The sequence below is a fragment of the Carassius carassius genome, chromosome 39, assembly GCF_963082965.1.
Source record: "Carassius carassius chromosome 39, fCarCar2.1, whole genome shotgun sequence".
NCBI classification, from domain to species: domain Eukaryota; kingdom Metazoa; phylum Chordata; class Actinopteri; order Cypriniformes; family Cyprinidae; genus Carassius; species Carassius carassius.
Genome location: NC_081793.1, coordinates 18591752 through 18604676, shown reverse-complemented (window position 1 = coordinate 18604676; position 12925 = coordinate 18591752). Strand labels below are relative to the sequence as shown.

Below are 12925 nucleotides of genomic sequence, written 5' to 3'. Positions count from 1 at the left end.
CAGAATGAGAGTCCAAACAGCTGATAACAATATCACAATAATCCACAAATAATCAACACAACTCCAGTGCATGTCCATCATTAAGGCGTTTACTTTAAACCATTGTTTCTAACCAAAATCTATAATAATGCCCTGTTGTCCACTCAAACTAAAATCCATCAACATAATCAGAACTGTTTTTAGACTGTATTTGCTTGTAAATGGTGCTTGATTTCTCTTCCGAATAAGGTGAGATGACTTTTTCACTGGAGAAAGCTATATTATGGATAGAGAAACTTATAGATGGATTACTTATGGATAATTGTGATGTTTTTATCTTTTTTTGTTTCTGTTTTTATCTTTTTGGACCTTCACTCTGACAGCACCCATTCACTCCAGAGGATCAATTGGTGAGCAAGTGATGTAATGCTAAACTTCCTTAAGTTCCAATGAAAAAACATACTCATCTACATCTCATAGGGCCTAAGGATGAGTAACGGTTCAGAAATTTTTGGGTGAACTATCACTTTAAGGAAAGGCAATACTTCATTATATCTGTAAAGCATATTTTCTGCAGTTATGAACTTTGTTTACTGTAGCTTTCATTACAAATTAATTTTGCAGAAGTTAAAAATGCACAGAATTTTGTAAAAATATGCACCCTGCTATAAAAGAAATACTTTCAAAACCAAAACTTGTTAGAAAAACCATCCACATGACAGGAAACGTGAGAAAACGGTGCGTTTGAAACCTGTATTTGTGAAGGAACACTTTCTTATTCCCTTGAGGTCTTTGTCACACTACCGTGATATTTCGGAGAACGTATCAGGTAAGATTGGCATACAGCTGGCATATAAAAGGTGTGAGTGGGGGGGGGGGGGGGGGGGGGCGTCTGAGATAAACAAACCAGGATTGAGAATCATCTGACTAAAAAGTACTAAGCATGAATGCACAGCTCCTATTGATGTTGCTGGTGAATATATCAAACCACAATGTGATCAGACTTCAAAGTGAACAAAGGCATGTCAGGCAACAAAAGCCAGGAGTTTCAACAGCCCTGTCATCTTCATCCGACCCAGAAAGTTTTTGTCAGTTGCCGTTAATTAACCTCCAGTGAGTATGATTATTCTGTGCCATGATTTTCATTTTCACCTCTTAGGTGGGCGTGACCTGGCATAGAGCAGGGCCCCAGAATAGAAACCCTAGACCTCTGTGACTGACACCTATGAACTTTTCTGTCTCCTCCAGAGGCCTCAGCATGTTCTTCCATTTCAACATTAGTCATTTGAATATCTGGCAGACAATCCGCCCCAGCTTAGTATTAACTGCTGTGGTGGAGAGTGGAAAATAGAGAGCAAGGCTTGCTTAATAGACTCTTCATGTCAGTTGGCTCTCTTTAGGACTTGTATTTGTTCAAATGTTTAATTGAGCTGACTGGCGGCAGTTGAACATGTCAGAGCATTGTTGTGATTGTCAATGGAAAGCAGTGCCTTAAAGGGATAGTTCACCCAAAAAATAAAATTGTCATTATTTATTCAACTTACATTCTTCTGTGAAACACAAAAGTTATTACAATTAAAAATTATTACAATGAATGAAACATGATGTGTGTGCGTATAACAAATGTATTCATGTTATTTATTAAAAAGCAACAAAAATCTATTGTTTTCTTCATTGAACAATTAATTGAGTGATTAACTGATAAGATTTTATGCCACAGAATGATTTGCTCAGTGATCAGACGTTGCTGCAACTTTTGCATATTTTTTTTAAGCCTGGAAGCTAGTTCATTGTAATTGCATGAAAAATCATGAATCAGTCTTGAATTTCTTTGTGTTCTATCAAACAAAGAAAGGTTTAGAACAAGATAAAAAATAACATAAGTTTAATTTCTGTTGAACTGTCTCTTTAAAGTAAAAGGGCTGCAAGACAGGCTATCCGAAAAGCCTGTGACAAGAATGTTTTCACCAGACTCCATTAGCCATGCGGATCTAAGAAAGATCGGCACTATAAAAAAGCCACAGGGAACTGAAGTTAAGTCTACTTTTGGCTGGTTTTCTGGCCCAGGCAGTGTGTTAGTTTACCCTCTGTCAGAGAAGACACCACACAGAGACAAATGCCAACCCCGTCACCTACCTTTATTGTCATTTCAGTCACAAAGATGGCAGTAAATATGTAGTTGGACAACGTCAGGAAGATGCGTTCCTGTGGAGAGAACCAGACAAGCAGGGAAAGTGATGGGTGAGTCAATGCTGGATCAGATAAGATTTGTGTGTGTGTGTGTGTGTGTGTGGCATAACACATTAGAGGTGCCTCCTGCGAAGGCATCTATTGGACTAAGAATCTGCCCACGCTTTGAGTACTCCACGGGCATTAACATCACATACTCACACGCACACCACATGCGATACATTTCATTCAGCATTCTCCCTGGATACTTCTAGATTACATAGTGGGTAACAAATGGATAAGTAACAGCTTCATAACAGTAACCATCTCTGAAGTCCAAATAAGTAAATCAAATCTGAAGAATCATCATTAAAGACAAAAGTGTCAGTTAAAAGTCTTACAAAAATAAGATAAAAGCAATATTATATAAATACTTAAAGAGATCATATCATAAATCATGTTTTTCTTCCCTGGGGCCCATTTATGTCATTAGTCGAAAGTATTTTGTGGCAAAACACCCATTATTTATGTTTCTTTATGACTATTTATGATCTTTTTTCTAACCCTGAGAATGTAGCCTTTTTTGTGCCTTTTAAGAATTAGTATTTGTATTTTCTTTTTATTGCAGCATTTTTCATTCAGAATTGCTTTAGAATACTATAATGTAACAATGTAAAAAGTAGTCCTAAGACAAGAATGCCTTTTGGTTTTAGTTTAAAGGACAACTTTGTTGAAAGGTTTTGATCCACTTCAAATGTTGACTACTGTACATTTTAAATAAGGGCAAATTTTGATTTTGATTGAATTTTAATTTGATGGTTGTTTGTTCATAAAATTACATCGGTAAACATAAGACTGTTACAAAACACAAGACTTCCTGCTCCCCCTGCCCTCCGTCGGTGCCTTCCCACGCAGCAGGTGCTGTCCTCTCCACCTCTTTGCTCTGACCTGAGCCAGGACTGTTTGTTCCTCATTCTATAACAGACTGTAACACTGTCAACAGACTCCATCCTAAAATGCTCTCATACTAAAATGACTCAAATCTAGAGATTCCCAGTGTAAGAAATAATATGCAGACACACAAAAAAGAGCCATGTGCTCATTAGAGGTGAAATAATTCCTTTAAACAGCTAGGTATATTTTTGTTCATCTATACTTCTGAAAACATACAATGTATATGAATTGGAAATGTCGATTTTTAAGAGCAAGTATGCTAAATCTTTGTATTTATAAATCAACAGACTAAGAATTGAAAAGTAATTTCAAATGGATGTAAAGAATGAAGTTTGGGGTCTTTATTTATTTTTTGAAAGAATAAATAGTATTATTCAAATAGGATGCATTAAATTGTGAACGCAATTCGTGAACCCTTGCATGTTTTTACTATGTTGAAATGGCTACGTGTTGGTGCGTTTTTATTATGTTGGTTCTGGAATGTATTGCAGCGGTTTAGAATTCATATATCCTCGGCCTGTCGCTAAAAGTTAATGCTCTATCATGTTGAAAATATGCCCGACACCAAATCCAACCCTAAACTTGTATGATATGGACTGATATGGAAACGAATTTGCTGATGCAACCGTGCCATTTCATCTTCCTTATATGCATATTTGAACTGTTTTGTCGAATCGTGGTTACACAGGATTTTAAACGGAGTTCCTCACCTCTCAAGTACATCTCCGTATCCCGTGAACTACCAAACAAACCTCCCATCTCTGAAAACCCACAGATATGAAGCTGGATTTGTGCGATGCTAACATTCAAAAGCATCAGTTTTCAAATCTCCCAGCATACTAATATTCTTTCGAAGTCATAAGTAATTATGCGAAAATTACACTTTATCAAAACTGTAAATCTGTGTGAAAAGGAATAAAAGGTGTCAGAGTTTTACTGCCTCTAGTGTTCATTTATTTTGGAAACTGAAGTGATATATAGTTATTGGTACGTATTTAGCATCTCGCTAAAAAGTGCAGCCAGGTACATTTATGCCATGAGAACACGAAGCCTTAAAAGCAATGCAGAGAGTATAACAATGTAAAACCAAACCAAACTGAATCAAAACAGGCCACACAGCAGTACAAACCAAGCGGTCTGCAATTTGAACCTTTATGCCTTTGTGTTTAAACCTTGGTCTTGGTCCCATTCTCCCACTTTCTCCCTCCACTTTCCTGTCTACATTGCACCATCCTAAACAATTAAATACAAAAAGAACATACATTAAACACATATGATGCAGTTTGCATTAGGGGTGAGAGAAAAGGTTAAAGGAGTCATATGATTTTAATTTGTCCTTTCTCTTTGGAGTGTTACAAGCACTTGGTGCATAAAGATGATCTGTAAAGTTACACTAAAGTCTCAAATCCAAAGAGATAATTCTTCATAGTTAAGAGTCAACCACACCCTCCTATAAAGCCTCGTTCAAACACGCCCCCACGTCTACATCTTGATGTGGGAAGATTTGCATAATGCTGCCCAAATGTTCACACAGAGAAAGAAGGCGTAACTTCTATTCTCGCTGTTGCCGCCGACGCCATGATGTGGAGACGCTGTGTTTCGGTGTGAGAGCGAAACTACTTTGTTTTGCCTTCCAAAAGCGGACACAACTAGAAATCAGTGGTTAAGTTGTATTTACAACACTATTCCAGAACAGTTCAAACCAAATATTCAGATGTGTGCAGTGCATTTTACAGAGGACGAGGAAGAGTAGTATACAATGCCAGTGATTGTTTCTAGAAAGTGGGGGAATTCCAACTTTGCAAGGACAGTCTGGTGATTTACATATTTTAAGAATTTTGCAATTATGATTCAAACGCGAGTTTTGAGCAGAGTAGCACTTGTTGTTTGTTGTTTCTCCGATCACAAATGTGGCGCAATACGCAACACGTAAAAAGACAGTATAAGTCATTATAATCAGTAATTATGTCCCCACTGGATGCTGATGCTGGATGCCTCATTTGTAATGGGTTTTACTGGTTTTCTCTCGTCGCGCCGGGACACACGGCATCACAGTATGTTAAGGGGCGTAACATTTCTGTCACATGCTTGAGGAATTCAGCCAATCAAAACACACTGGATAGCTGGCCAATCAGAGCACACGTTGCTTTTCAGAATGATGAGCTTTGTAAATATTGACGCGTTTCAGAAAGACGGCGCATAGAGAATCAACAATAATGTACATTATGTGGAAAAGGTTTTTTTTTTTTTTTTTTTTACCTTTTTAAACCACATAAACATTGCATTACACCAAATACACCAAATAATGTTCTTTTTAGCAAATTCATATGACCCCTTTAATATTCATTTTGTAGTGTATGCTGCATGCTCTGTCTATGTCAGGCATGCATGGATTGTGAAAGCCTAATCTAATGGATAACAATGTAGGCTTCTCACACAAAGGTTATTAAAGGTTTGGTCTCAGTAAGGGGTAACCCAGTTAACTGGAATTCTGCTAAGATCCCACCATGGTTCCGCTGAGTGAGGAATCGATTGCGGAATTAGTTAATCTATAACCGGACGTTATTACAGAGATTCGTGATTGTTTTGGCTTTTTAAGGAACAGTAGAAGCCGAATAAGAATCCATACACAAATCAGCCCTCAGCTCTGCCACAAGCCATTTTGTTTAAGTCAACAGGTATTGAGGATTCATTCAAGCTTGCAAATAACCCTTGGTGTTTAAGCTCAGCTTTTTGCAAATGATTCTTGGTGCAGTGGGATGAGAAGCTGATTTGTACTTTAAACAAGTGGTGTGGAAGCAAAATAAGCAGCGGAGATCTCCTCCTCCAACATGGTCTCTCTAGATTGTTTGTCCTTCTCCTACTGTGTCTGAGCAGCAGGGCCCAGGGGCCATCTTTCCCATGACCCCCTACTAATGCATGTTTCAGTGGGTCGTGTCATCATGTTCTAAAACTCCTGTTCTCTCTGAGAAAGCCTCCTGCTGACATCATCACTGCGGTTTGTATTGTTTCTGTAAACAGAATGACGTCTTTGCCATTCCACTTTGCTTGGAAGCATGGTCAGGTCAGAATTCATGAATGATGAAGAGCATGTCTGAGAAGCAAAGTGTTTGGTTTCCGGAGGAGAAGGGTCAGACAACCCCTGTCCTTCACTCTCATTCTTTTAAAGGTTACTGAATGTCTGAGGGAGCACACACACACAGACACACACACACAAACAAACAAACACAAACACACACACAACAGTACCATCTAGCTTGGCATCGAAGACAGAGACAAACCAAAAAAATAAAATAAATAAAATAAAATGTACATTTCAATTAATATGATTGTGTGTATGAAAAATTCACTGAATAAAACTGAAGTTAAAACTAACATAAACTTAAAACAAAAACAACACATTTAGTAAAATTCTACAAACAATGACACACCCCTGGTTGCTAAAGTCCATTTGATCAAAAACAGCTTGAAACAGACTAAATATTACAGACTATATATATACAGTACAGACCAAAAGTTTGGAAACATTACTATTTTTAATGTTTTTGAAAGAAGTTTCTTCTGCTCATCAAGTCTGCATTTATTTGATCAAAAATACAGAAAAAACATGTAATATTGTGATGTATTATTACAATTTAAAATAATTGTTTTTAAATTTATTATACTTTAAATTCTCATTTAATTCTGTGATGCAAAGCTGAATTTTTAGGATCATTATCACATGATCCTTTAGAAATCATTATAATATGATGATTCATTATCAAAGTTGGAAACAGTTCTACTGCTTAATATTTTTTCAGAACATGTGATGCTTTTTTAGGATACTTTGATGAATAAAAAGTAAAAAAAAAAAAAAAAAAAAAAGCTATGTTTTTAAAATATAAATATTTTGTAATAACAATATACACTACTGGTCAGTAATTTGGGGTCAGTAATTTTTTTTTAATTTTCTTTTTTTTAAAATAAAATCAATACTTTTATTCAGCAAGAATGTGTTAAATTGATAAAAAAGTGATAGTAAAGAAAATATATTATTAGAATATATATTATTAGAAAAAATAAATGCAGTTCTTTTTAACTTTTATTCATCAAATATATTAGACCGCAGAATTGTTTCCAACACTCATAATTAATCAGAATATTAGAATGATTTCTAAATGATCATGTGATAGACTGGATGTTACATGTGACACTGAAGGCTGGAGTAATGATGCTGAAAATTCAGCATTGCATCACAGGAATAAATTATTATAACTATTATTTTAAGTTGTAATATTATTTCACAATATTACTGTTTTTTCTGTATTTTTGATCAAATAAATGCAGGCTTGATGAGCAGAAGAAACTTCTTTCAAAAACATAAAAAATAGTAATGTTTCCAAACTTTTGGTCTGTACTGTATATATCTATATCTATATATATATATATCTATATATATATATTACATAGATAGAGATGAAAAAAGAGATGAACATTGTTGTTGTAAAACAGCTTTCTGAGTCTGTCCATCTGTTTAAAAAAAAAAGACCAAAATGATTTATTAACAAATTAATATGAATCAAAAGCAATCAGTTATGATTAATTTGGGGGATCCAATTCTGAATTGAAATGTACTAGTCATTCTCAAATGTTCAATGTGTACGAGACCAGAGACAGAAAGAGAGGGAGAGAGTAATCAAAGGCTGCTAAAACTCTCCTTGGTATTTTCATCCCCCTTTTCCCATTACTTTGGGTACTGAAAAGACATGCTCAGGCCTTGTCTTCAGAGGGGGACTCAGGTGGGGAGGCTGATAGCATTTTTTCATACCCAAATTAAAAAAATGTCTCCATATGAAATATTGATGACACACATCTGAGCTCAGTGAGGTACCTGTTACTATAGATCATGTCTGTCATGGAAATGAGATGGTTTGCATAAGCTGAAAACAAAGGTTCTATTACAGACACAGCTATACAATTCAGCATTGACAGTGGGACTGAACTGACTTTACCTGGTCCAAAGATTCTGCAGTTACTCATAAATGTCATATCATACTGTGGATTCATATTGAACTGTGCACATTCCTTAGCAAACATGTTACAGGTCATTACCAGAAATTTTTTAAATATTTTTACTTACATTCACAAATGACAAAACATGCAAAAGTGGAATGTGGAAAGAAATCTATTGGTATTCGTTTTTTGTTTGTTAATTTTCAGTTGTTGTTTTTTTTTTTTCATATTTAAATGCAAATTTCAATTTACATGAACTTTGTATTTTACTCATTAAAAAATCCACTGTTTGTCTTTGTAACATCTTTCATTAATCATAATAATCTTACTATGCATTTACACCTATGAAAAAAAAGCACTTTGTGCCATCTGCCCCATTCTGAAATTCACATGCCTGTGCAGGGAAGGAAAATAAGTTTTTCCTCCTCTGTGAAGTGCTGAAAGGATGTCTTAAAGGGGAAGTAAACAAATATCATAGAGACTCAAAGGAACACATGGTAAAAAACGAATTACATGGATTAAACCTCCGGAAAATAACAAAATGGGAAAAAACTTTTCCATGCTACATAATGTGTTTCAAAAAACCGTTACACGTAAGTAAAGCTTTAAGGTCCTCTGTTTCCATTACTGACAGAATCCTGACAGAATCAGGTTGGGGGAGGCTTTTATTCACCCCCCCCCCCCTTTTTTTGTTCCAAATCAAGAATGTGTATACATGTGAAAAAAATTAATATAAATCTATTTTGTGAATAAGTGAATTTAATTGGATTTAAATCTACAGGAATATATTAACTGAAGTCCCCCAGCTCTGATGGACACAAAGCAATCTGCACTGCAGATCTCTGCCATGTGGAGTGATCTAGGGACTTACAGTTACAGTTACAGTCCATTACAGAGGCAGACAAACAGCTACTGGATACAAGAATGTAATACTAATCTATGCATCACTGTATACTCTCAACATGCAAAACAGTCTGATGAAAAAATAAAAATAAATTCTGTTTACATTTAGATTACATTAAATTACAATACTATGAACTCCTTTGCAATTTTGTATAAAGCAGCTCAGTGTGAAAAATCACAATGACATTTCACTGAAAAATTGTTACAGAATGAGTGCTAGAATGAATATGGACAAATTTGATATTACGTAATTAATTAATTATGGTTAGAAGGTCAAAAGTAGCTCTTGATTTTGGTTAACAGCAAATTAATAGAAAGCTTGAAAATGTCCTATTTGGTACACAAGTGAGTGAAAAATCTTGGTGGGCAACATTTTATGAAAATACGTTACTTGACATGTCAGGAATCTGGTAGCTGCAAAAATTATGGACTGCTGTCTCCACATAAAAAGGTTTGCTGCAGTGCTATTCTGCCAAGTAAAAAAAAAAAAAAAAACAACCCTTAAACTTGGAACCAGCAACTAAAATAGCTGTTTTCCACCCGAAATACTTTCTCAAATACAGTTTAACAACAGTACATGAAGTGTAGCATATCTTACTCGATATTATTATTCTATATAAGAAAGGAAAAAAGATTAAAACATTTCTCTCTTTCTTTTTTCTCTTCCATCTTAAATTAGGTGTCCTGAGGGAACATGTAACTGCTGAAAGTAATAAACATACATACTAACTGATAATGAGATGTAGCAAAGCATTTAAGCCAATATGATTGTGTCCTTTGGGTCTGTAAGAAAGCAGGGATAACAAATTGAATCTTTTCAGTTTTAATGTTCTAAAAGAACAGCAAAACCAACCAACTCCCAAATCATCTAATAAACTACTTTTTATTCTCAGTTGCAAACATAATGAGTTAGATAAGGTAATAATCACAAAAAACGCTAAATTAACATGCTAACTAACATAATGAGTGTCCAGTTTTAGAATCTGGAAATGAAAGATATGCAGTTCAGAGCCCTGACACCGAGTTCCAGTTAGTGTTCCCATTTACCACAAAGTTGTTCAGCTGGCACATGCAAACCATTTTTACTTCATAGGCATTCAGGTGTGGAAGTTCTTTTGAGCCAGTAACCTGAACTGTAAATTCAATGTGACTTAGCACTCTGAAGCAGTGAAACAATAATGGGCATCACAAGCAAGCACACAATTGTAAAACCTTCTCTAGTGACTGTGAGAGAGACAGACAGACCGACCACTGGTTGGCCTTAGATAATTGAATCAGGAATAAGCACACTGATGTCCATCATAAAAATAAATAAATAAACACATAAAGAAGGAAGAAAGAAAGTCACATTCCCTTGAGACCAAAGGACAAGATGGAGCATGGGAACTTATCAAGAAAATCAAACCTTTTAACTATTATTTTATGGTCACATGATTGTTTTCAGAATTGTCTCTCAATTAGCTAAGCTGTTATTCCTACAGCAAATGTTGTTTTGAATGACATATGCTTGCGTGTGTGTGTGTGTGTGTGTGTATGAAGTAACATTACTCACAGCACTGGAGGGGTCGATTCTGGGCCTCTCCATGGCGATAGTGATGCAGTTGAGAAAGATGATGAGAAGAACCACATGGTCAAACATCTTGTGACTGATGATTTTATTGCAGGTGACACGAAACCTGCAAGACATCATTTCACCAGACATGGTGGGCTGAGTATTGCAAACATTCAACATCATGTTGATCATAAAATCAATTAAAAAGAAAGCTATAGGTCACACAGTTCAACAAGTTGCATAGTGAGACTACAGTAGCAGAATTTTTGCAACTGCACAGTGTCCCAAAAATGACAATTCTTTAATCATTTATTCAACCTCATTCCATTTGAACTCTGTATGACTGACTTTCTTCGAAAAAAAAATCCATCAAGATGTATGTGAATGTATATATGTATTAAAGTTTCACTTTAATTGAACTTGAAACAGTGACAAGCCTATGCATGAACATGTGTCTGCCATAAGTCATACAGTGCAGCGGCATGACTCCTTTTATGAATAAATAGTGCTCAGTTCTCTTTAACGTCTCTGAGACTTTGCCTGATGTTAAAGAATTTATGCCCAGAACGGCATTGTGTGGGAACAGACAGCAAACTCTGCGCCGTTGTCATGCCAACCTGCCTCTCTCAGCCCCGATCGCTCATGCTGGGAGTGTGGTCACGCCGGGGTGAAATGGGGAGAGAAGTCTAATGCTGACTCCGATACCTAAGGCTGCTGCCATACTGCCTCACTACCCAGTTAATCGCTGACTTCACAGCGGTTTCACAGGCTTCCAAAAGTACCATAATGCCACATCTAATGATCTAAAATGAAATTGAATGGACTTTAGATATAATTATATATTTAAAGCAAATTTTCATTACTCATGCAATGCTTATTTCTGAGTAGATATGAATTCAAAAGTTTAAATAAATAAATGCCATGACAGGAATAAATTACATTTTAAGTTTGGAATCATACATTTTTTTATGTCTTTGACAAATATATCTCATGATTACCAAGACTGCATTTTTTTTAACTACTGTAAAACTACAGTAGAAATAATAATATTGTGAAATATTGTGCTCAATAAACATTTCTTATTAGTAAGTATGCTTTTTTTTTGTTAAAAAAACTAAACAAAAAAAAAAAACACCTTGGGGTGAGCGCTTGCATCATCTAAGGCTCGCACAGGAAGGAGGAGGATGATGATCTGAGGTTGTCTGATGTTTAATTAGTAAAGCGCTGACAGAGTGTAACATGCAATGCTGAGTTCTTCTTTCCTCTCTTCTCCCTCTAATAAGTGAAGCCTCCATGGAGCTTAATGTGAGCAGACATGTGTTTCAAAAATGGAGAGCACTGGAAAGAGATGAGAAGAAGGGGAAGACCAAGAAGATGCCTAAGGGAGAGGCTAAAGAGTACAGGAGATTTCTCACCCCTTAAGCATCTTCATGAATGTATTTTCTAAGGCTTAGGGGGAACCTAGACTGAACTGAACATGAGCCACAGTACTATGATACTTAACGTGACTCACCTGCTGAAATGACCAGCATACAGTATGTTGTGATTTGGAAGCTGGAGAGAACCACTGGTTCGATGCGGGTACAGAGCATTATACAAATATAAATTTCTTTCTAAATGATTACCATATTAAATTGTTTAAGTTTTATCAATGCTAGATGCCATGACAGAGTTCAAGAAAAATCTTTTCATCACTGCTGGAGCTGCCAGTTTTAAATGATTATTAAACAATTGTACAAATTCCAAGTACAAATCCGAGTCCAAATTTGCGCACTCATTTTCATTCACTCCTTCAACTGGAATGTATGAGAATGAATGAGGGAATAGGGGGCAATTTTGCACCATACAAACACAGCTATAGATTTCCATTAGATAGCCACTTTATTTGTACACCCGTTGAACTGCCCCAAATATCAAATCAACCAATCACATGGCAGCTCAGGGCATGTAGGCATGTAGACATGATCGAGACCATCAATTGAATTTCAAAATGAGTATCATAATGGGGAAGAAACATGATTTAAGTGATTTTAAATGTGGGATGGTTGTTGGTGCCAGACAGACTGGTGTGAGTATTACAGAAACTGCTGATCTACTAAAATAAGACAACAAATCCTATGGGTGAAAAACACACAATATAACCCATTTATGGTGAGCCCTCCTCAATATAGAAGGGACACTCAGGACTGCATTTCTTTACTGACAATGTCTAAGATGGTCTTCTGAGAAGGAAAGAATGTGAGAGCCAAGAAAGCCACAGACACTTACCGTGATTGAGGGGGGAACAGGTAAAGAGACCAGGTGACCCTCTCCCGACACCATTGGGGCTGCTTGTGCTCTAGCCAGCGGTAGAGACGAGCCATCCGACTCTGAAAG

The 12925-nt window shown here is 36.1% G+C and overlaps 1 protein-coding gene across 11 annotated transcripts in view; it reads right to left on the bottom strand.

Moving 5' to 3' along the window:
- The window catches only part of LOC132121547 (voltage-dependent T-type calcium channel subunit alpha-1G-like), a 130545-nt gene that overhangs the window by 56080 nt on the left and 61540 nt on the right, over positions 1-12925 (bottom strand). For all 11 annotated transcript variants that reach the window (XM_059531050.1, XM_059531049.1, XM_059531054.1 and 8 more), the window contains 3 exons: positions 12818-12918; positions 10550-10673; positions 2116-2184 (listed from right to left, as the gene is read on the bottom strand). In XM_059531050.1, the coding sequence (XP_059387033.1) occupies positions 2116-2184; positions 10550-10673; positions 12818-12918 (294 nt within the window). The remainder of the gene's footprint in view (positions 1-2115; positions 2185-10549; positions 10674-12817; positions 12919-12925) is intronic.